Source organism: Ovis aries, chromosome 1, assembly GCF_016772045.2.
Source record: "Ovis aries strain OAR_USU_Benz2616 breed Rambouillet chromosome 1, ARS-UI_Ramb_v3.0, whole genome shotgun sequence".
Lineage (NCBI taxonomy): Eukaryota > Metazoa > Chordata > Mammalia > Artiodactyla > Bovidae > Ovis > Ovis aries.
This window is the reverse complement of record NC_056054.1, coordinates 84,499,727-84,525,466: the sequence shown is the minus strand read 5'-3', so window position 1 is coordinate 84,525,466 and position 25,740 is coordinate 84,499,727. Positions and strand designations below refer to the sequence as shown.

General features: G+C 39.0%; 2 protein-coding genes across 7 annotated transcripts in view; both read right to left on the bottom strand.

Moving 5' to 3' along the window:
• NTNG1 (netrin G1) overlaps positions 1 to 25,740 on the bottom strand; it is a 377,746-nt gene that overhangs the window by 321,916 nt on the left and 30,090 nt on the right. The gene's annotated exons all lie outside the window — the stretch shown is intronic.
• LOC105605158 (GTP-binding nuclear protein Ran-like) lies at positions 7,711 to 8,706 on the bottom strand. The gene is given in 1 exon segment (XM_042251662.2): positions 7,711 to 8,706. A coding segment is annotated over 1 exon segment (651 nt). The 5' UTR covers positions 8,636 to 8,706; the 3' UTR covers positions 7,711 to 7,984.

Below are 25,740 nucleotides of genomic sequence, written 5' to 3'. Positions count from 1 at the left end.
TTCCATATCAAATAGCAGATGATTTTCAAATACTGTCTACCCATCCTTCCCTACAGAAGGGGAAGGCAACCTACTCCAGTATTCTTGTCTGGAGAATCCCACGGACAGAAGAGCATGGCGGGCTACAGTCCATAGGGGTGCAAAGAGTTGGACATGACTGAAGCAACTTAGCCCACACCCATTCTTACGTATTATGCTGAACTTCAAAGGTGCCATCATATTTTTAAATTGAGTTTCGAAAATCACTTCATCTATCCACATAGTTTCTGAAGAACAAAATCCAAGAATGACCACTATTGTGATTTCTCATTAGACTGTTTAGTGGTGGGGCTCTGTGAGTACGTAATTTGCTAAGGCAGAGGGTAGCATTTGGGAGTAGCATTAAGCTAGCAGAGACCTACTTGGTTTCAGCATAGCTGACCACTGTAGCTAAGGGCTGCAGAAGGAATCCCACATTTTCTGTATCATATATATGGGCATCACACAGATAAACTAGCACTTCTGTAGGTTTGCCATACTTAACAAATGCTAATACAGCATGCCCAGTTAAAAACTGAGCTTCAGATCAACAATGAAAATTTTCATACTAAAATTATATGTGTAAAATGTTTACAGAAAAATATTCATTGTTTTCATGGAATTCAAACTTAACTGCTTTGTATTTTATCTGGTGACACTAGCTGCCTGACACATGCACACAGGAGTATTTATCTTCATGTTACATATGAAGAAACTGAGGCTTAAACTATCCATTAATACAGAAAAAAATAACGGTTGCAGTGAAATTCAAATCCAAATCTGCACCACTCTAAAGCACATGTTTCACTAAACTTTCATTTTCCCTAAGCACATATGGAAAACAGTGTAAATTTTCTTTGAATTTGTAGATAAACTATACAAATTTGAATATAAGTAGACCACAGCTTGCATAAGGACTATGTCTCAAAGTTTGTAAGGTAGCTATTTAGAATCTGGAAAGCATTTTTTCCTCACAGTAGCTCTGACAAATGGTTATTAGTTTCCAGGTCAAACCATAAAAGTCTGTGTAACCTGTATTCCAGTTGAATCATCATATATTTAATTAAAAATACAATAGAAACTTTATGTTGTCATTGATAATCATTATGAAAGTAATAGGAAATATATTCTTATTTATTTTTTAATAGTGTTATAGGAAGTAAAGCAAATTGTATTGAGACTGAGGAGAGGATAATGGAAATATTAGAGACTTGACAGAGTCTTCTAGAAATTTTAAAACATGTTACAGAGTGATGCTATTGGTAGACTATTAAACATTTTAGATTTTCTTTTCTTGGCTACAGATGTTGGCTTGCATACATGGACTTTGTATAACTGGGGCTGTCTCATGATTCACAAATGAAAAGACATGAGGAAAAGGAAGAGAAAACAAGAAAGCATACAAGTATTGACTTATGTGCCTGAGTTAACTGGGAAGAGTTTTAGGAGAAATTGGGGAAACTGACGTGTATTTATTTTTCTGTAAGGAGACTCTGATTTAAGATAACAGTCTCCCCTTGTCTGTGGTTTTGTTTTCCAGTTTAGTTAACCATGGTCTGAAAATAATAATGAAAAATTCCAGAAATAAACAACTTATAAATTTTAAACTGCATGCTATTCTGAGCAGTCTGATGAAATCTCTTCCTCTTCCACTCCTTCCCATCTGGGATCCATAACCACTGACATCTGCTCCTGACAGCCAGCCATGGACATCATAATGGCTGGATGATCCAGGGTTACTTGAAGCAGATAGTCCTCTTTCTGACACATTGTCAGTGGCAGTCTAATGCTATGTCACAATGCCTACATCATTGACCCCACTTCATCTCATGACGGAGGCATTTTACCATCTCACATCATCACACAAAGGGTGAGTACAGTTCAATAAGATATTTTGAGAGCAAAATAGAGCGCATTTACACAACTTTTATGATAGTATATTGTTATAATTTTTCTATTATTATTGTTCTTTGTTATTACACCTAATTTATAAATTAAACTTTATCACAGGTATGTATGTATCAGAAAAAACAATATATGTGAGGGTTTGGTACTACCTCTGGTTTCAGGCATCCACTGGGCATCTTGGAAAGTATCCTCCTTAGGTATGTGTGGTTTACTATAATTAATTAAGGAATGCTGAAAATAGGGGGAAAGATTTCAAGTGAGAGAATTCCTTGCACTGGTGACCACTTCACATCATCATCAAAGAATGCTTGGTTACTGCCTTGGAGAAGTTCAGTGTATAGTAGTGTACCAAACCATCAGCTGTGGGTAGAGGTACAGAGTAAGGGGACTAACCATCTCTGAGCTATGACTTCCAGGCTGAGTTTTGAAGAATGACAGGAGTTGGCTAACAAGACAGGAGTTCTGGGTAGAGGAAGAAGAGTGTGCGAAAGCACAAATAACGTAATGCATGATCCACTGACCACTTCAAGCAGTTTGCTACAGCTGGAAGTGATGTGTACGGAAATAAATGTATGCTTAGGGCTTCCCGTGCGGCTCAGTTGGTAAAGAATCCGCCTGCAATGTGGGCGTGATCCAGGTCTGCCACAGCCAGAGCCCCTGACCCCATGTTAGGCCACTGTTGACCCATGCCTCCACAGGAGACAAACACTCAAAGGCAGGTCTGGCTCAGGTTCTCTGGGGTCTCTGGGTCCTGGTGCACACAAGGTTTTGTCTGAGCCCTCTGAGCATCTCTGGCAGGTATGGAGTTTGATTCTAAATGCAATCTCACCCCTCCTAGTGTCTCCTTGGGGCTTCTCCTTTCCCTTGGATGTGGGTTATCTTTGTGTGGTGGGTTCCAACATTCTCCTGTCGACGGCTGTTCAGTAGTGAGTTGCAATTTTGGAATTCTCGTAGGAGGAGATGAGCACAATTAGACACCCCAAAATATGACTGGATACCAATGCCTATTCTGTCACAGGAAGCCCCTCAAATGTAATGGAATTAATACTCTTAAAAATGTCATTGATTTATATGCTACTAACCAAAATGAGATTACCAAGAAGGACTATTTTAAATTTAAATAAATGCTGCCTTAGATGGAATAACTTACTCTTGATCCTCACATTTGTAATCAATAGGGAACTCTTTGGCTGCATCTGATTTTTCACATTTTTCAGCTAAGTCAGGAATCCTAATGCAAAAATCTAGCCTGTTATGTGGATTCGTGAACTGTCCAGAGGGTTCTGGGTCCATTAACCCTTGGATAGATTACCATGAGACACAAATATAATGTTTTTGTCTCCAACTGAGACAGTCTTGCTCCAATATTATTCATGTGATTTTAAGAAAAACAGTTGCTGTTTTCTTTAGACTCACACCTGGAAATTAACAAAGAGAAAAGCATTTCTCATGATATTTACTCAAAATTCTAAATCAAAATTAATTACACATGCACTTTTGAAACTCTAGATCCTGGAGCTGGCAAGGAGAGTAGAATTTATTCATTCAAAACCCCTGAGTGAATGTGCATAATAGGAGATATTACTTATGCAAAGTGTGAAGGGACTGAAAGATATGGGACTGAAGTGTGTAGACTTGTCAGTTAAATAAGAGGCGTATTATATGCTGTCCATGACTGAGACATCTAAGCATCTCAGCACCTTCTCTTACCACGCTGTAGTCAGCCAACATGATGCCAAGACTTTCATACCTAATGTGATAAATACAGTCCCACCAAATGCAACACATTCATTCACATCTATTGCTACATTCTAACCAGCATGAGACTGCTGATCAAAAAATTCACACAGTATTTTTATAATTAACTGTCAAATAAAATGTTGGCAGCAATGCTGAGTGGCATATAGTGATTTAAAAACTAATGCCTATGTCACTCCATATTACATACAGAGGTAAATAATTGGACCAATCATAAATCAGTCTTCTGTACAATCATTTAGCATAAAACTCCAACAAATATTTTTAAGGAAATTTCTCTCCCTAGCCAAAGCTGCAACTGAACATTTTTACACCTAACGTGAAATATTAATGGCTCCCCTCCCCCTTCTCCTTTCTATTCACTCCTTCCTACTCCAACCCCAGCTATCCTTTTCCTGTAAAGGATAAAACAAAGTCATCCTGTCCTTGCTTCTGAATCATACATGTCCTTGCCAACACCTGAGGCAGTGAAAAAAAGATGAAGAAATGACAGTATCTGGTCTCAGTGTTTCTCACTACATTGTTGTGGAGATATTCAGTATTTCAGATGCTATGTTAACTCTTCATTGCCCTTCTGCAGCTCTAACAGGAACTATGCTCTGAACCCTCACCAATGTGTTTGATCTTTTCAGAACTAAAACCACAAGAGCTTATAGAGAGAACATCCCCTGTCCCCTTGAAAACCAGTGACTGAAGGTGAGCAATTCTGTTCTTTACATCAATCATTCATTCATTCATCCAGAATGACTGCTATGCTAGAACTTAATTTTCAGGAATCTTGTGAGTCAGTTGTTAAATTCTTTGCAGCTTGAAATAAGTTCTGAGGTGAGAGTATGGAAATTCAAAAAAGCTACAATCAGTCCCCAACCCCACCCCAAACTGGTGGTTAAATATTTATCAAAATGCCACTACATTTATTCATAAAATACTAATTATTTACCATGTGCCATGTACTTTGTGGGTGGTAGGACAGAGCTATGAATAACAAAAATTACTTAATACTAGTTGGAAAGATAAGCAATAAATAGATATATACATATATGTGTGTGTGTATATATATATATATTTTTTTTTTTTTAACTACAGAGAGTGATCAATAAAATGAAGTAAAGAAATAAGTGTTATGACTAAGAATAAAGTACAGAATGAGGTTTCCTGTAGAGGCAGCAGGGTCTAGTGGTTGAAAGGGCTGTATCTGCAGTAAGACAATCTTGAAGTATAATTCTGAACTCTAGTACATGGTATGTATTATACAGCACAAGGTAGTACGACTTTGGGAGCATCATATAATTACCTATAAAATTAGAATGATAATAGAACCTCTTTCACTGGAGATTTTTAAAAATAATCCAGATACAATGATTAGCTCTAAGGTCTGAAAAATGTTTTAAGCTAACTCAAAAGAATATTAGCTATAATCATTATTATCATTATTATTAAAGTTTTAAAGCATTTAATATGAAACATAGAATATGTCAAATGTGAGCCTAATGAACCAAAGAAAGAGATTTCCAGGCAGAAGAAAGTATAAGTGCAAAGTCTTTAAGATGCAAATATGATTGGGTTGATCCAAGAGCTATCAAAGGCCTGAGTGACTAGAGACAAGTACATGAAGAAAAAGGTGGCATGCCTTTTCATCGAGACAGCTGGAAAGACAGATTTTGCAAGGCCTCTTCAGCTTTTGGGAGTCATCTACATTGTATTGTACATGCAATTGTACGGATGTGTGGTAGTCGCTCAGTCGTGTCCCACTCTTTGCAACTCCATGGACTACAGCTCATCAGGCTCCTCTGTCCATGGAATTCTCCAGGCAAGAATGATGGAGTGGGCTGCTATTCCCTTCTCCAGGGGATCTTCCCAAGCCAGGGATTGAATTCTGGTCTCCTGCATTATAGTCAGATTCTTTACCATCTGAGCCACCAGGGAAGCCCATACAAGCAATTGGAAGCCTCCAAAGAGATTTAAACAGAGTGATATGAGCAAATTTATAGTTTTAATACCTCTTTTCTTGCAGCGTGGTGGTAAAAAGGTTAGAAGAGGCGCAAGTGGGTACAGAAAGATCGGATAAGAGTTTAATGCAATAATTCAGATGAGAAATTATTTGCATGAGTGGGTGGCAAAGAAAGTAAGGGAACAGATGTGAGATATATTTTGGAGGCAGAATCAATAGAATTTGGTCACGAACTGGATAAGGGTGTGGCAGACTACATTTTTCAAGGATGAACACAAAAACATTTTATAGCACAAATTCTTCTACACTGTGACCCTGAAAGTCCTCCATCAATAAGTAGAATCTAACTTTGCTCCTGTTAAACCAGGGCCTGATTGTGACTGCTGCAACCAAACGAAGCACAGTGCAAACGATCCTACTTAGCCTTCCAAGGCTAAGTTATAGAGACAGTGCAGTTTCCAACTTCTACTGGGTTAAACAGTGTCCCACGAAACGTCAGAAAGTGGCCTTGTTTAGAAATAGGGGCTCTGTAGCTGCAATTAGTCAAATTAAGGACATGGTAGATCGGAGTGGACCCTAATTTCAGTATAACTCACGTCCTTATAAAAAGAGCAGAGGACATACAGATACAGAGGAAAGTAGGCCATGTGAAAACAGAGGCAGAAATTAGAGGGATGCAGCTGAAAGACAGGGAATGTGAAAGACTGTTGACAACCTCCAGAAGCCTTCCTAGAGCCTTCAGAAGCAGTATGGCCGTGCCAACACCTTTATTTCAGACTTCCAGGCTCCAGAACTGTGAGATAATGAATTTCTGTTTTCAGCCACCCAGTTTGGGCATATGGTTACAGCAGCAACAGGAAACAAATACACACTTTGTATGCTATGACACTTGAAGCGTCCGAGTTTCAATGTAGTAAATTCAGCTACTCTGAGCCCATCACACAGTGAGAAAGCCCAGGCCACACAGAGAGGCCACATGAAGGTACTTCACCAAACATCTAAGCTGAGGTTGGACTACTGATAGTCAGCATCAACTGCCAGACACACAAATGAAGACGTCTTGAGATAATTCTGGCTCCAGCTATCAAATTAACCCCCCTAGCTGCTGAGTTCTACCAACTCAGATCCTAGAAGTTTTAGAACAGAAACAAGCCATCTTTATCATACTTTGTCTAAATCCCTGATCCACAGAATCTGCACACATAATAAAAAGATAATTTGTGCTACTAAATCATGAGGCGGTTGCTTATGCAAAAATAGCAAGTAAAATAGAAATATAGTACCAGAATGGAGTTCAGACATATCAAAAGCCTAAAACACGTGGCACTGGCTTTGGAATTGGACTGTGGGAAAAAGCTCGAAGGACCTTAAAAAGACAGGTGATGAAGGTAAGTGAAACCCAGTAAATCCAGTGAAGACAGTCAGTGAAAGCTAGAAAGGCCTTTAAGGAGACTTCAGTGAAAGCTTGGATGAAAAGGAAGAAACTGTTATTGGAAGCTAGGAAAAAAGAAAAAACTGGCCTTTGCTATACAGTGGCAGAAAGCTTGGCAACCCTATGGCTGCATTTACATAGAAAATAAAAAATATGCTTAATAAACTGGCAGATTTGGCTAAGGACATTTCTTAGAATACTAAAAGTGCTAATCTGTTTCTTTTAGCCATGTGTAAAGAGAGGTAGATATAAAGAAAAAGGAACCATTTAGCTTTTAAGTAAACTTGAACAGAAATATAAAAGGTCTTTCTGGGCTTTTTTAAAAAATTGTTCATTCAGTATTTCTCCACAGAAGATCTCAAAGTGAGATAGGGCTTCAATGCAAAGATCAAATCCTAGCTTGTTAGGAAAATGTCTCCAATATTAGAATGAAGAAAAGACAGCGACTGTAAAATCTTTCATTAAAACTTCAGAAAGATTTAAGATGGTACCTCATAAACCTTTCAAATACAAACAAGGCCTTCTGGATTTAAGGGCATGCCTTTTTATTTATTTATTTTTTAATTTGAAATACAACTTTATTCTGATTCTAAACGAAAAGGAATGGGAATGACAGTAACAAACAAGATTCCACCTTTCAATATTGTCATGTGACTATAGCAGTCTTATATTTGAAACTCAAGGAGGAAACAACTGTGTTCCAAAACACCTAAATATGCAGGTCCAAAAAAGGAAGGTATTTTTTTTTTAAACTGCCGCATTCACTCCAAAGCCCATCCATCTCCTTCAGCATCCAAAGATTAAGCACATGTTCTGCTTAGCTATATAATAAAGTGGCAAACACGCTGCACCACTGACATCACAGGACAGTTGCCTATAAAACTAGACTTCTGACGCTGGGCCCCAGCTTCACTTTCTCACAGGTCATCATCTTCATCCAGGAGAGCAGTTGTCTGAGCAACCTCTAAATCATGCTGGTACTGTGCTGCCAAGGCTGGGTCCATGACCACCTCTGGCGGGGCAAGAGCAGGCATGGCGACAAACTCCAAGTTAGGGTCTCCAATCAGTTTTCTAGCAAGCCAGAGGAAGGGCTTTTCAAAGTTGCAGTTACTTTTGGCAGAAATGTCATACTACTAAAGATTCTTCTTTCAGTGGAAGACAATTGACTTTGCCTTAACCTTTCTGTCCTTAATATCCACTTTGTTGCCACACAACACAATTGGGATGTTCTCACACACTCCTACCAGATCTCTATGCCAGTTAGGCACATTCTTGTAAGTAACTCTTGATGTTAGGTCAAACATTATAATGGCACACTGAGCTTGTATATAATAACCATCTCTCAGTCCACCAAATTTCTCCTGATCAGCTGTATCCCATACATTGAACTTAATAGGTCCTCTGTTGGTATGGAACCCAAGAGGATGGACCTCAACACCCAAGGTAGCTACATACTTCTTCTCAAACTCACCAGTCAGATGATGCTTCACGAAAGTTGTTTTTCCAGTACCACCATCACCAATCAAAACAAGTTTGAACTGAACTTGGGGTTCTCCTTGGGCAGCCATCGCGATGGCCTCCGCGGCAGGGGAGAGAGGAGAACTCTCCGCCCAGAGGACTCGCTAAACCGCCTCCTCATGGCCGCTGCCTGGACCCCGCCCAACACCCGCCCCCGCCCCAGCCCCACGGCCTCCGCCCCGGCCCCAGGGCATGCCTTTTTAAACAATGGGCACCCAGACTCTTAAGGGTTTTGTCCTACAGATACTGAAGAGATTTCAGGGGGGGTCTTTTGTCTAGTGAGGTTTGATATACAGGAAGCCCAAAAGCATTCAAGATATCTGCATCACCTTGGACCTAAAGGTCTGGAGATACATAATAAAATGAAGGGGGTAGGGTCTTTGGACCCATGACCTACTTTGGGCAAGAAGCAGTAAGAGAAAACTTGCATGCTAAGACACCTCAGTCGTGTCCGATTCTTTGCGACCCTATGGACTGTAGCCCACTAGGCTCCTCTGTCCATGGGATTCTCCAACCGGAGTGGGTTGCCATGTCCTCCTCAGGGGATCTTTCTGACCCAGCAATGAATCCATATCCCCTGTCTCCTGAATTGGCAGCTGGGTTCTTTACGACTAGCAAGGCCTAGTCAGCTGCAAATGTGGGTTATTTGTTATGGAAAAGACAGAATAACAACACAGGGAGTGAAGCCGAACAGGAGGAAAGGTAGATTTTACAGCTAGAGAAAACAACTGCTTAGACAGATATGAGCTCCTATCAAGAAAACAAGATGTGCCCAACTGAATTTCAGAACCATCATTGAATGGTGACAGCTTGTGTGCCTCTCATTCTCTGCACCCCCACCTTTTTAAATGGGAATGCTTGTAGTGGTTATCCTATGCTTGACCCCCATTGCATGTTGGTCATATGGGAGAAAGAGAGAAAGTTAATTGGAATCTTTTACCCAAAGCTCTTCAGAGATTGAGGAGAAACATGCTAGAAGAACCACACCCACAGATCCTCCTTGCCACTTGGATCTGATCTGGATGACAACATCACAGACTTCAAGCAATAAGATGAGACTTTGGGAATTTTGACGGAGGTATCTGGTGTTTTTTTGCATGTAGAAAGGATGTGAATAGTTGTGGACAGAGGTGAACAGGGGTTGATAGCATTTACCAAAGATGGGTACTACAATATCTTTCCCATACAGATACTTCTTCACTTTGTGCCACTGAGTTTTGAGGTAGTTTGTTATACAGCAATAGTAATCCAGTCATAAGGATGAGAGTAAAACGGGATCAAGGAAGACTACTAGATTTTGGCTTAGTCAAATGGGGAAAGGTAATACCACTTGCTGAGATGATCAGTAAGTTTCAGGGGGGTGGGGGTGGGGAGAGGTGAGGAAGATGGGAAATTACAGCTGTCTTTTGGCCATGCCATGCTATTTTTGGAAAGTGTATGAGACATTCACATGTAATCTCCAGTTCATTCAGGATTCCAAAACCACCATAAGACTTCTATAATGGAAATAGCTCAGCAGCGACTTTTTTTGTATATAAAGCATGGGCATTATGAGCCCATTATGACATTTAAGAAAACAAAAGACTAATGTCCTCCAAATGGTATAATCACCCAAAACTGATACAACTAAACATAGCTACCTCAAATTTTTAATATTAATATTTGTTACTTTGAAAGGTCACCATGTGGTCCTAATTAAATAAGTGAAAAGGAACTTGATTATTTTAAAAAAGTGAATGCTCGAAGCAAAAAAAATTTCTTTAAACAACCACTCTTGCAATAAAAACAGAATTTGAAGTTGACCTAACTGGTTGCTGACTTTTTTGGTCATTGGCCAAAAATCAAATCTTGGATTGAATTCCAGAGTCAGTATGATGCAAATGAGAACTATTTAAAAAATGGTGTTCCTTTAGGGGATGCCAAAACCCCTTAAACATTGCAGTAGGCCAGAGTTGGCCATAAAGAGGTAATTGCTTTGCATCACAGCATTAATCACAGGAACCAGACAAGAATAAACAGCAGTTGTGGGGGGGGCGGAGTGTCCCATGAACAAGGATAATAAATGTTTGTGATGTCCTCCTTCCACGAGTGAACTTAAAGCCTTTGGGAGATACAAAAAAGTAGAGCAAAAGAATCGATTCAATCTTCTGTTACCTGTGTTGATGAAACAACGTGCAATTTGCATAAAATCTCTACTTGAGACAAACCATCCCAGCCTGCCAGATACCATGTTTCCAGTTACAATGTCACCTTAATAACAAAGGTATTCTATTCATTTTGGATGCTGTGATTGATCCATGACCACTAGATTCAATGCAGCCTTCAATAGAATACCATCATTTATTCGGGGGCAACCGAACTGCAACAAATCAGCAGGCAGAAGAATCATCTTTGACTCTTCTGCTCCCTTTTCTCTTGAGAAGGATAAAGAGGGCTGCTATCCACAGGATGTCCTGTTTTTCCTTTGTCAATGCACCAGTGGTTCAAACTGAACACATGACTGCAGATCAGAGCCTCTTGTACAGCTTCATTCCTCAGAATCCCAGAGAATTTCTAGAGGACATAAATAAAGCCCTACAACACCAGTGACAGGAACTGGCAAGTGCTGGGAAGTTCACCATGACCTTGAGGAACTGAGACTACAGACCAAGAAAAGAAGGATTTTTAAAAATTTTTCTTGTACTCACCAGAACTCGAGACCAACACAGACCTCTACTCACTTAGTAGAACATCAATGAGTACGTTTTTTATAATGATGGGGCTATAGCTTGCCTGAAAGTATAGTCTTAATTGGTCACTGCTTCTGAAGAGAAAATAAAAAGCAAAATTTCATCACATGGATTTGACCACCAAAATGGGAGGGATTTATTACCAGCAGTATCTTCTAATTTGTGGCATGTTTCTGTTGCTAGGAAATTTCTCTAAAATGAGATTTAGGGAGATATACTTGTGCCTATACTTTTTTTCCACCCCCACCTCCTTCCCATTCCTAACATAAGATATGGATCATAAATAAATGTCTCATTTTGCATTTCAATAAAATATATTTATGTATTCAGATCTTTCATCAAATGTTAAAGCTTCAAATATTTTAAACAGAAAAGGGAAAATGGATATTGGCTTGGAGATTTTAGGAGTGTTTAGGGTGTGAGTTTTGTTTTTTTTTAAGCAAAACTACAAATGATGCAGGACAAAATCTAGGACAGCGATCAAGCATAATTCCTCTAATAATTTTTATTAATATAAAAATTGGGAGAACATGCAGAATTCTCCAGTATTTTTTCACCTTAAGGAGACAACCAGAATGAGATGCAAATCAGTGCTCTTATTTAATGAATAATGCAAATGAATGTTCTGCATATAGCAAGTCAGTCTGCAGGATTCTCTCTGCCTCACCTCACATTTCTTGTGGATTTAAGCATCCTGTGTCACAAGAAATTATAGAAAGGGATTGCAAAGTAATGACAGAGATTTGGAGCCCCAAGTCAGTGTAGACAAGGACATTAAGAGGCATGGTATGGCAAGGGAGGGAACTGACATCTCATTAAAATGAAAATGTTGCTATTTTCCTTCACCTAGTTAATGAAGTGGTATGACACCGTCATCTGTGATTATTTGTGTGGCCATTCCTTAAATGAATCCTCAACAAGCCCTTTTTGGAAGGGCTCTGGAAAACTTTAAAAAGTCATCTTTCTTCCAACCGCCAGTGAAGCAAAAAGAAGAAAAAACTACCTAGGTGTATTTTACTTTCCCTTTCACACAAGTTAAAGTGAAAGTGAAGTCGCTCAGTTGTGTCCGACTCTTTGTGACCCCATGGACTGTAGCCTGCCAGCCTCCTCCGTCCATGGGATTTTCCAGGCAAGAGTATTGGAGTGGGTGGCCATTTCCTTCTCCAGGGGATATTCCCAACCCAGGGATTGAACCTGGGTCTCCTGCATTGCAAGCAGATGCTTTACTGTCTGAGCCACCAGGGAAGCTCTTCACACAAGTTAACCAATACTTAATTTCAGAAGTATAACAGAATCCACTTAAACTGTGTACCTTATACAACTTCCTAGCAACTTAATTAATTCCCCAAATTACAATTGAAAACAAACCCTCATTTACTCAACACATAATTGACGTTAACCATGGGTGGGCTCACAGTTACTTTTCAGTCATGGGTTATTTCACTGAAACGAGTTTTTGATTTAGAATTCGCTGCCGTGTCTCTACTTTCCTAAGAAACCAGTTCTGAATACAGAATTATTTTTCTGTATGACATAACTATACTTACCTCATGTTTTTTGTTGGATCCCTTTCTCTGCCAGTCCCAGATTTTAATCGATCTTATAGAGTGCTCAACTAATCTGATCCAAGTATGATTAGCTGAGCAGCCACCTGCTGGAGGGGCATCTGCAGTGTGGTCTGTGGACCATTTGTTTCTAGCCATCTTTAGGGGGACTTCAAAATACAAAAATGAACCAAAACCAAGCAACAATGCTAAAACCTTTTTGATGAAAATTATTTGAAATATGTTGTAAATTTCATGCCATAAAAAATACACAGCATTGACCATACAATATCCCAATATCCTAATAAGGACAATGACCAAATATATCCATTGTCATACCAGGCAATGATCGGCTCACTTAAGCATGAGTTTGAACGAGCTCCCAGAGATGGTAAAAGACAGGGAAGTTTGGCATGCTGCAGTCCATGGGGTCACAAAGAGCTGGACACAAATGAGCAACTGAACAACATGCATTTTAGTTCTGTGGTTTTTTCCTCTAAGTTTGAGTTTTGGAGAAAATACCCAGATAACAAAGTTGCTAAGAACTGTTATGTTAAATACATATAAGATTCTGATGTTAAAATGTTAAATGTTAAAAAATAAAGAAAATAACTTCAGAAAAGGAATTTTATACTCTGAAAACCCAGAGTACATTTTCATTTAATTCTTAGGATTGGTTTTTAATCCTACAACACTGTTTTGCACACTATGAAATGATTAGTGAGTCATAAAACAAGTTTTGTAAGTCTAGATCAGAATTTTTAAAACTGAAACATAAAGGGAAATATAAAATTGCTTTGCATATAGTATATATTTTAGTTTAATGCATATTTATATGTGTTTACTGTTTCTTGATGTAAAATGCATTACCACTAATTTTAGATTTCAAAAAAACTGAAAGCTTATGCTCCAAGGCCCTTCATCAAATCATGTAACATTCACATTGACATTGGGAAGGAGCACAGAGAAACCAGACCAGCTTAATTATTATGCCTACTAAGTTAAAGGGTTGACTAAGTCTTCATTACCAGTATAAAACACAAGCTTCGTGAAATTCACAACCATATAGAAATGCAAACACATTTTCATTTCTTAATGGGCTCTTCAAAGAGAAGTATACATTTTAATATAATTCCTATATTATTACCAAGGGTATATATCAATCCGTATTCTTGTCTTTAAGCAGGAAAATGTAAAGCACTCTCTGGAGTGTAGGTAGAAAGAATTACAAAGAACCTTAAGTTTAACTGGGCAAATATAAGGGTCCTGTGTGGATACTGGAATCTCAAAGTGGAGCCTTTGCATTCTTGCCTGTGGGACAGTCAGTGCCTGAGGTGCTACTTCCTAAAGCCAAACTAGATTTACTTCCTCACAGTGCTTCTAATCAGAAAACCTTGAAAAGAAAACCAAGATAAACAAATAGAAAAGTAAGTAAGGCCTGAGAGAAATGAAGATAATTTAGGAAACAGAAAAGAACACCAGTTCATCTACTGAGAATATCAAGGATACTTTTATTCATAAAACAAGAACAGAATATTTTCAGTTAAAAAAAAGTCAAAAAGCAATCAAAACAATTTGTTATTGCCAATATTTTTTTAAAAATTAATTAAAAATCAACATCTGGAAAAATATCACAGAACAAAAAGCTAAAATAATAAAGTACATGTTTTAAAAATAAAAAGTGAAACGTGAAAGTGAAGTCGCTCAGTCATGTTCGACTTTGCAACCACGTGGACCGTAGCCTGCCAGGCTCTTCTGTCCATAGGATTTTCCAGGCAAGAGTACTGGAGTGGGTTGCCATTTCCTTCTCCAGGGCATCGTCCTGACCCAGGGACTGAACCTGGGTCTCCCACATTGCAGGCAGACGCTTTACATCTGGGCCAACATGGAAGCTCTAAAAAGATAAAAGATACATATAAAAGCAATTGATGTGGTTTAATTCCTGGAAGAATGAGTGAAAACAGGAAGGAGGAGTCACTAAAGAGATAATTGAGGAATCTTCCCCACAAGAAGGGAATGAGTCTTTTGAATTGGAAGAATCCATCAAGTGCTCAGAACAACAGGTGAATAAAAGAACCATCTAGATAGATCATAAATTTTCAGAACACCGAGAACAGAACGAAAGTTCTGAAATCTCTCCAGAGTGTGGGTGTATTGTTGGTCCTACTTATTCACTGTCCCTCTTTATCCAGCCCATCACTCAAGGACCTTCGCTGGGACTCTTCCGTGTGGGGAGCATGGAGCTGGAGGAGGAAGAGCCATCAAGGGAATGTTTCCTGATCAATTGGTGTCAGGTATGGACAAATGACTGTCTTGGAAAGTGAATGGAAATAACATAAGCAATGAAGTGTCAACATTTGGTCCTACCACAGCTCCTCTCTCTTGAGAGGTGAGCATTACCAGATAGGAGCTACTCCTTTAGTTTACTTAAGAAGACTCAGGAGGCCAAGTTAGTAGGAAAAAGTAGGAGATGACTGAGAGACTGAAGAGCAGCAGCAGCATAAGAAATGAGGCAAGTAAAAACTCATAAGAAAGAAACAGGCTACTTATGAATTAAAGTAAAACACAGTATGATTTTCATAATTGAGCGTTAAAGAAAGAATTTATCTGCTATGACACAGATCATTCTCCTTCAAGTGACACACAGATCATGACCTATGGAGAAGAAAATAAAATTACAGCTCTCTACTTGACCTGGCATTGAAAATATTTGCATAATCATAATAATGTAAAATTTGCTTACCAGCTTTCAACTTAAACAGTCAACCTAAAAATAAAGCACAGAAGCTTGTTTATATTTGCAAGGCAGAATGAAAATGTCTGCATTGCCAACTAGGTCTCCAGTCCCACTCAGCTTCAGAGGGTACAAAATTGTGGTTCTGAAAGTTGACTAACCAATAATATATTATTTTTTAAAGTACACCATGAGTGATTGAGTGTGCATGCTCAGTCATATCCAACTCTTTGCAACCCCATGGACTTTAGCCCACCAGGCTCCTCTATCCACGGAATTTTCCAGGCAAGAATACTGGAGTGGTTTGCCATTTCCTGTTCCAGGGGATCTTCACGATCCAGGGATTGAACCTGTGTCTCCTGAACTGGCAGTATATTCTTTATCAACTGAGCCACCAGGAAAATCCAACTATGTATGAATATAAATAATTACCTAAATGTCAAAATATGGAAAGAAGGGAGGGAAAATGGCAAATTATATAACTGAGCTACAATACCAACTTTAAATCAGAACCAATTGATATTGCCTAAAATTGATAAGTCAAATAAATAAAACTATGATTATATCTAGAGCTTTGGAGAAAGCTACTGGAAGTAAAGCACAGATTGTTTTAAAGTTGCCTCTTGGATGAAAAAAGAGAGAAGCAGAGCTGATTAGCTTTTCATCCCGTCGGTGCAGTTTGTTAACACGTGCATTAACAGTTTTTTAAAAATGAAACAAGACAGGGATGAGGATAATAAAGTTCTGAATACTAGGGTAAAAAGTCATTGGAAGTTTAGGGGCATAGAAGAGACATAATAAAAGCAAGGCTTAGAACCATTAAAATGGCAACCATCATGAACAGAGGTGAGACTGAGGAAGAAAACGCAGGATACTGCCTTAGACAAGAGGTTCTCAACTGAGGCAATTTTGCCCCAGGAACATTTGACAATGTCAGGAGATATTTTTGTCTGTCACAGACTGGCGGTGTGTGCTACTGGCATTTAGGAAACAGAGGCCAGGGATGCTGCCCAACATCCTATAATGTACAAAACAGCTACCTACAATAAGGAACTATCCAGCCCAAAACATCACATGTGCTAAGGTTGAGAAACTCTGTTTTAGACCGTGTGCATTTGTTCAAATTAGAGGTAAAAAGGCACCAAACAAAGCAAATGGCAATCAGGGCTGGATGAAAGAACCAGTTAGGAGCAAACGGCAGCATTTTGGGTAATCTGGATATGGTAGATCAAAATCAGAAACCTTTGTAAATAGAGATTGCGAAAACGTATACTCTGTTTATCCATTTTAGTGAATTCCCTAATGCAATGCAGCACTGTATTTAACCTGCAAATTTTCAATATACCCCAATTCAGATAAGATCCTTAAACCTTACAATAAGATCACATATATATCATGTCAGTTAATGCACATAATGGTGACGTTAAGATTTGTACTTTGATAAACAAATCAGTATGGATCTTCTGCAATTTTCAATGAGGTTATGTCCTCGAGTACCTTTGCCCAGGAAATCCCATGGACAGAAGAGCCTGGCAGACTACAGTCCATGGGGGTCACAAAAAGGTCAGACATGGCTTAGTGACTAAACAACAACAAACTATGTCCTGATAAACCCACTGTAACCTGAAAATTAAGATCAAAATGCATGTAACACACCTAACTTACATCAGAGCTTAGCCTGCTGCTGCTGCTTCTGCTAAGTCGCTTCAGTCGTGTCCGACTCTGTGTGACCCCATAGAAGGCAGCCCACCAGGCTCCCCCATTTCTGGGATTCCCCTGGCAAGAACACTGGAGTGGGTTGCCATTTCCTTCTCCAATGCATGAAGGTGAAACGTCAAAGTGAAGTTGCTCAGTCATGTCCGACTCTTTGCAACCCCATGGACTGCAACCCACCAGGCTCCTCCATCCATGGGATTTTCCAGGCAAGAGTACTGGAGTGGGGTGCCATTGCCTTCTCCAGAGCTTAGCCTGCTGCTGCTGCTGCTGCTAAGTTGCTTCAGTCGTGTCCGACTCTGTGCGACCCCATAGACAGCAGCCCACCAGGCTCCCCGGTCCCTGGGATTCTCCAGGCAAGAACACTGGAGTGGGTTGAGCTTAGCCTAGCCTACCATAAATATGCTCAGAGAACTTACATTCAGCTTGTTGTTGCTGTTTAGTTGCTAAATTGTATTCGCCTCTTTCATGACCTCATGGACTGTAGGCCACGAGGCTCCTCTGTCCATGGAATTTCCCAGGCAAGGATACTGGAGTGGGTTGCCATCTTCCTTCTCCAGGGGATCTTCCCAACCCAGGGATCGAATCCATATCCCCTGCTTGGCAGGTGGATTCTTTACTGCTTAGCCACCTGGGAAGCCCTACATTTAGCCTACAGTTGGAGAAAATCATCTAACACAAGCCTATTTTATAATAAAATGTTGAATGTTTCATGTAACTTATTGAATACTGTACTGAAAGAGACAAACAGAATGGTTGTATGGATATGGGATGGTTACAGTTGTTCACCTTGTGATCATGTGGCTGACTGTAAGCTGTGGCTCCTGCCCCTGCCCAGCATCACAGGAGAGTTTCCTACCTCACATCACCAGCTGGGAAAGGAGAAAACTTCAAAATTTTAATTATGGCTTCTACTGAGTATATATTGCTTTTTTTTTAATTGGCAGATAATTTACAATATTGTGATGACCTCTGCCATATATCAACAAGGATCAGCCATAGGCATACAGGTGTCCCCTCCCTCCTGAACCCCCCTCCCACTCCCCTCCCCACCCCATGTCTCCAGGTTGTCACAGAGCACCAGCTTTGGGTTCCCTGCATCATACATCAAACGCCCACTGGCTATCTGTTTTACATATGGTAATATATATGTTTCAATACTATTCTCGCAAATCAAATCCCACCCTCTCCTCCTCCCACTGTGTCCAAAAGCCTTTTCTTTATGTCTGTGTTGCCTTTGCTGCCCTGCACATAGGCTCTTCAGTACGATCTTTCTAGATCCCATATATATGCATTTATATATGATATTTGTCTTTCTCTTTCTGACTTACTTCAGTCTGTATAACAGGCTCTAGGTTCATCCACTTCATTAGAACTGACACAAATGTATTCCTTTTTATAGCTAAGTGATATCCATTCTTTATATGTATCACAACGTGCTTATCCATTCATACGCCAATGGACATTTAGGTTGCTACCAGAGTATGTGTTGCTTTTGTATCACTGTAAATTGGAAAAATCTTTAAATCATATCCACGCTAAGCATAGGCAATCTTTGAATTCCTTAGTTGAGGATCCATACAACTGTGTTATTTATAAGGATTAATTCAGTGAAATTCTTTCTCCAAAACATCAGATACTTACAGTAAAAGCATGTTTTTAGAGTCAATGGAAATGCATAGTGATTTTTATCTTAATTGCAGAAAGAAATAACGTATACATCATATTTTTTACAGCACCTCTTTTATCAAAAGAGTTGTTGATAGCAGCTACATAAGAACAAAAGGTCATCCATAGGGAATGGGCAACCACTTAAATTTTGAGAAATCAAGTTCTCCTACCATTGTGTTTCTCCATAAACCATTCATTCCTTTGCAATAAAACTTTATTTTATAATTAAGAGCTACACTTTTCCTACCCAACAGAAAGTTCCTTGAGGGTAGGATCCATGTCTTAGTCCGCTTCCTTCCCCTCTAAGTGCCTAGCCTTGAAAGTAGTGGGTCCTCAATAAGTAGCTATTGATTTGTCCTGGATTGCTGACTTTAATTTCAAACTGCCCCCAGCAAGAATCTGTACTTGTCAACACTGAAATTACTTATGATCCTGTGCAGAGACTAACCAACTGACACATTTATGAATCTTTACAAAACTGGCCTTAGAACTACTGAATACATGTGGTTCTCACCATGCATACGGTAAATGAGTTTGGGATCTGCATGCCAAGTTGAAATATGGTGCCCCTAAAGAATTTCTATGATTGATCCTATTCAAGTAAATTTACTCACTGTCCCCCAACACCCTACAATTATTAGAGACTAGCCTTTTGTTTCACATTATGTAATAGCTTTTCATAGAAGACATCTGTCTTGTTAACCTGCCTAACTTTCTTAGGAGAAAAAAAAAACAAAACAAAACAGAAAGCAAAGGGAAAAACAGTACCTCAGTTTCATTAATATACCAGAATGTTTTCTGTGCTTTGGAAGGACTATGAGCATTGATTGTCATTGAAATGAGACCTGAAGGACATATTACAGTCCTGGAAACCCCACTTAATGTTCTTATGACTCTAAGAAATCTAGTAATATCCTGATGGCTACCTAGGGTAACAATCAATTTCTCCTATTAAGTTGCCCAAGGCAGTAGTCTGCTGTGTGCTGGTGCCAGGATCACTCTGCAGGTTGCTGAATTCTAAAATGCCTTCTTGCTTTCTGACATAGAACGCACACAGGATATAACACATCAGTAACTAAAGGTCCTTCAAATCCCAAGACAGACTTGCAAAGAAACCTCACATTCTGATTGCACTATGGCTGCACTTCATTCATCCTGATAAACTACTTTTCTTGAACTTGGAGCTCATAGGAAGCATCCTAGAAGAGCCAAGGTGCTACATAGTACAGCTTAGTTCTGAAAATCAGAAAGCGTTAGCTGAATTTGAAGCTACTATTATTCTTAAGTATTCAAAGATATGCCAACACTCATGCATCCATCAACCATATATTAATCAAATAAATAAATATTTATATTGCAAAAATCATAGTAAGTCAGCATTTTAAAGTTTATTCATTCAACCAACTACTATTTATTATCTGTTGAATATCAGGGGTGGTACTAGATTTTGAAAATACGGTTGAATTATCCTCGCCTTTGAAGAATTTATAGGTTAATCTTTACTTCTCAATTTTGAACTTGCATCAGAATAACCTGGGCACAGAGCACCTGATTTGGGCTCCCTGTGTTAGGTGCTCTGTAACAACCTAGAGGGGTGAGAAGTAGGAGGGAGATTCAAAAGGGAGGGGACATAGGTATACTGATGGCTGATTCATGTTGATGTATGGAAGAAAGCAATACAATATTGTTAAGCAATTACTCTCCAATTAAAAACTTTAAAAAATTACCTAGGCACTTAAAATAATCTGAACTTCATCTTCAAAAGTAAGGTCTCAAATATGAGCATCTCTTCAAAACACCCCAGGAAGTTCTAATGTAAAATAGAGATCCTTGCTCTATTAGGTGAACTGCACAAACAAACAGGAGACCATGGTACAGTGTAGTAAGTGCTATCATAGGCATAGACAGGATGTTATTATGAGAGCACTTTGGAAGGTCATAAAAATCAGGCTTGCAGGGAGGGTGGGAGATGGTTAAGAAAAGCTTTATTAATAAAATAGATTTACAGCTTCTACAGAGAACTAAAAGCCTTCTGAAAAATGGTCACGAAGAAGGAGAGGAATGAGAAAGCAAATAATTAAGAAACTAAGGAAGAACTTCCCTTCAAATGGTAAAGAAACTGCTTGCAATGCAGGAGACCTGGGTTCCATCTCTGGGTCAGGAAGATCCCCTGGAGAAAGAAATGCCAACCTACTCCAGTATTCCTGCCTGGAGAATGCCATGGACAGAAGAGCCTGGTGGGCTACAGTCCATGGAGTCACAAAGGATTGGACACGACAGTGACTAACACACACACAAGCAAAAATACATGCATATTTTAGCACAATAAACTACTAGGCAAACATCCAGCCAAAAATGTTAGATTCCATAGTAAACTCAGCTCAAACAACAGTGTGTCCCTAGATGAATTTGCTCCATTTTTACCATCTATAATTTGGGAATAATGATAGGTACCTCATAGGGTTTAATGAAGAATAGAAATATATGTGGTATGAAATGCTCAATAAATGCCATTATTAAGTAATTATAGATGATTCAAACCCAGATATTATTCAAGTACTGTTTTGGTGACTGGACTAAAACTATAGTTTCTGTTTGTTCAGAAGAATAAAATCTCAATATAAAATAGAAGCAATTCTGACATGTCTTTCTGCTGCTGCTGCTAAGTCACATCAGTCGTGTCCGACTCTGTGCGACCCCACAGACGGCAGCCCACCAGGCTCCCCCGTCCTTGGGATTCTCCAGGCAAGAACACTGGAGTGGGTTGCCATTTCCTTCTCCAATGCATGAAAGTAAACAGTGAAAGTGAAGTCGCTCAGTCGTGTCCGACTCTTCGCGACCCCATGGACTGCAGCCCACCAGGCTCCTCCGCCCATGGGATTTTCCAGGCAGGAGTACTGGAGTGGGCTGCCATTGCAGTGGGATACAATACATACTACTTTTTATGCCACATAATCCCGAACAGGATTCAATTTTCCTCTTCCAATTGTAGTATTCACTAGTATAATGCATTGATTAGTCAAGATTAATTATAATTATAATGCATTAATTAGTCAAGTCTAATTCTGAAGGAATTAGAATGGAATTTAAATTATTTAAAGAAATGGAACTCTAAAACTCAAAGCTTTCTTCCAGGAATAACAGAATAAACATTCAATGTGGCACTGAAGACTTTTTTTCATGAAATCTTTTGAGGTTTAAGGTTTGCTTATCTCTCTTAGAATGGCGGACAAGAATAAAAGGTTACAATTTTTTTCTCAGTGTTTTTCACTGCTCTAAGTACGAACTTCTTAAACACCTCACACTGCTTTCAATAGATGGGTAGAGTCCTCCTGAACTGTAAAACCTTCATTTCCAAGGTGTCAGGTATGCCAGGGCATTATTGAAGGGTGCTGAGTTTAGCACATAAAATTTCAGGCAAAGCTAAGGGTTGTGGGTCTTATTTTGTGGTCAAAGAAGCTTTGGCCCACAGGTTTACTCCTCGCTGCCCCAAGTAGAAAAAATGTGGCAGCTTACTCAACTTATTTATTACTGAAAAAGAGAAACACCAATCCCTTTCAAAGAATCACAAGTCTTTCTGTATCCTGCTGCTAAGCAGCTTCAGTTGTGTCCGACTCTGTGCGACCCCACAGACGACAGCACACCAAACTCCCCCCATCCCTGGGATTCTCCAGGCAAGAACACTGGAGTGGGTTGCCATTTCCTTCTCCAATGCATGAAAGTGAAAAGTGAAAGTGAAGTTGCTCAGTCGTGTCCGACTCTTAGTGACCCCATGCACTGTAGCCCACCAGGCTCCTCCATCCATGGGATTTTCCAGGCAAGAGTACTGGAGTGGGATGCCATTGTCTTTTCTGTATCCTAGACGAGACTATATCCAATCCTATAAATAAAAACAAGAGCATAAAGGGGAAAAGGAATAAAGCATAAAATGAAAAAGATTTCTAGAATAAATAGAGAATCATGAAGATGTTTTAAGCTACACTGGAAAAAAAATGCATCCTGGCTGGGTATATCTCAACAAGTCTTTGAAGCACTGCTACCTGATTTCTTTGAAAAATACCGTATAATGGCTTGGAAGTAAAATATAATTACTGTTGCTACTACAGAGTCATTATGATGTTCTTGGGGACCAGTTAATTTATTATGGAACTCTCCTGTACCAATCTCACAGCAATCCAGAAACAGAAAAGTCTTCTGTTCAGAATGAGGTGATTTCTCTAAAAAAGGCAGTAGTTCTCAAAAATCAAGTTCACAGCACACAGATTGCAGAAGGATACTACCCAATTCTTTACTGTAGAGTTTGCCAAAAAAAAGAAAAATTATTTTCATACACCATAAACATTCAACAAAGCACTTATTGCTTTTTAAAACACTAAGCTTTTTTTTTTGTTGTTGTTGTTTTCCCCAAGTATAAATTAGTGAGTTTACATTTATGAAAGTTCCTAGTGTAAGGACATGGAACAAGTAGTCCACAGTTTAAGAGAAACCCTTAATCAGTTTGATTTCATAAACATTCCATTTCCTTTCAAGACAACTTCTAAAAGCATATTTTTACATTTCAAGAATGCCTTAACCAAAGAGTATTCGTTTTTCTTTCCTAGTGACAGTATAGTTAAGACGGTTTATGTCTTGGACTCTGGAATTCTTACTTCATATACTATGGCATACAGATTAAATATGATGAATCTGCAACCAGACTGACAAGATTTTTGCTAGTTGTGAGCACGCACACATGCTCACAGCCATTCAGTCATGTCTGACTCTTTTTCAACAGCATGGACAATAACCCACCAGGCACTACTGTCCATGAAATTTTCTAGGCAAGAATACTAGAGTGGATTGCCATTTCCTTCTCCAGGGATCTTCCCAACCCAGGGACCGAACCTGCGTCTCCTGCATTGGCAGGCAGATTCTTTATCAATGGACCACATAAGAAGCTAGTTGTGTGACTTTGGGTAATTACATAACTTTTCTGTGCCCCACCCTCCTCGTTTGAAAAATGGGTCAATAACAGTATATAACTATTAGAGCTGATGTGAGTTAATATATTTAAAAATTCTTAACAACAGTCCTGGCACATAGCAGGTGCTCAATAGAAGATATGTGTGCTAAGTGGCTTCAGCTGTGTCCAACTCTTTGCAACCCTATGGACTATAGCCCGCCAGGTTCCTCTGTCCACGGGATTCTCCAGGCAAGAATACTGATAGTTGTTAATACATTATTACAGGGTCTCTAAAATTTCTCTTTGCAGAGTAGAGGTTTCAGAATTAGGGATGGATCCCACCTCAGTCCTTCAAATAGCTTTTTGACAAAGCTATTTGACCTCTCTGAGTCTCAGAGTGCTCAAGTGTAAAACAAGGACAGTAATATCTACCTCATACAGTTGTTTGAGGATTAAACAAATAAGATGTTTGCCTTATAGTAGCAGACAGCAACTAAAGCAAATAAACAAATAGCATATATTATCCTAGTTGGTAAAGGAAGGGAAACAGAGACTAAAGAGTAAGTTATGTTTAGTTCTGACATCCAAAGACTCCTGGGTTTCTTACCCATCATCCCTCTTCCCCTCTAACTACCAAATTCCAGGCTATTGATAATAGAATTTCTGTGTAGCAATGCAAATATGATACTAGAAAATCAGTGGTGCTTACAGTCAGCGTTCAGCAACCATATTGACTAGGACAAGGTTAGTTAATATCACTTCAGAGTCTCAGGAAACGCTGTGTGTCTTCAGAGGGTAGATGGGAAATTATGTTTATGAGGGCAGGGGAAATGGAATTTAGAATGGTAAATGTAGCAGATGTGAAGTGACTGATGCTAGGACAACAATTATCACAGAGCCCTATGGAGGCTTGGCACAGGATAGCCGGGAAGCCTCTGAGCCACTGCTGGTACACACAGAGGCAGACCAGTGCAAGCTGCTGAGACCAGAAAGGACCCAGTGTCTTTGAGGCAGCCAGACACCTGGAGGGAGGCAAAATCTTAATCCCAAATCTGCAATCTCTTTCCAGTGCCTTCTGCCAATGGCTTTGAGAAGAGGGTAAAAGGCCAGGGAAGAGGAGAAAAAGGTGTTTGCTGGAAGATAGAAGAAAAATAAGTCTAACACTCAGAACTGGCACAGAATGGACAGCAAAAACTAGGAAGTCTTATAGTTAAATATATGTACAATAAGAAAAAAAAACTTAAAAATTTTTATTGAGCAATTTTAAACATCAATAACTCAGCCATTAATATTTTTAAATATTAAAGACAGCACAGAGGGTGGTATTGATTTGAGATACAGAAAATGTCATGCTGAAAAAGGTATCTGGTTTGGAACTAAGAAAATAAGATCAGTTAATCTGATTTCATCACAATTAAAGGCTAGATTTCAACACTATTAAACTTTGTCTTATTAAATTACGGGTTGGGACACTATAAATATTTGTATGGTGCTACAAGTAATACTGGCTCCATTATTACTATCCTATACTTATTGAAGAGTTCTAAGAAAAGTAAAGAGAACTGTGAGCCCAAATATACCCTTTGATGTGAAAAATCATTACATAAATTTAATTTGGGGGTCAGCAATGGTAACTTGATCAATTAAAATATGTTTTCTAAACCTGACCTATAAATAACTGCTTTTAAAATAAAACATAAATGGTACCAAATGATACATCCAATTAATTCATTTCCAACTGGTTTTGATGATCAGCATCAATAATTATGTTTACTTTATATCTGGTTATTAACCTTAATGATACTATACCTACCATTTAAAT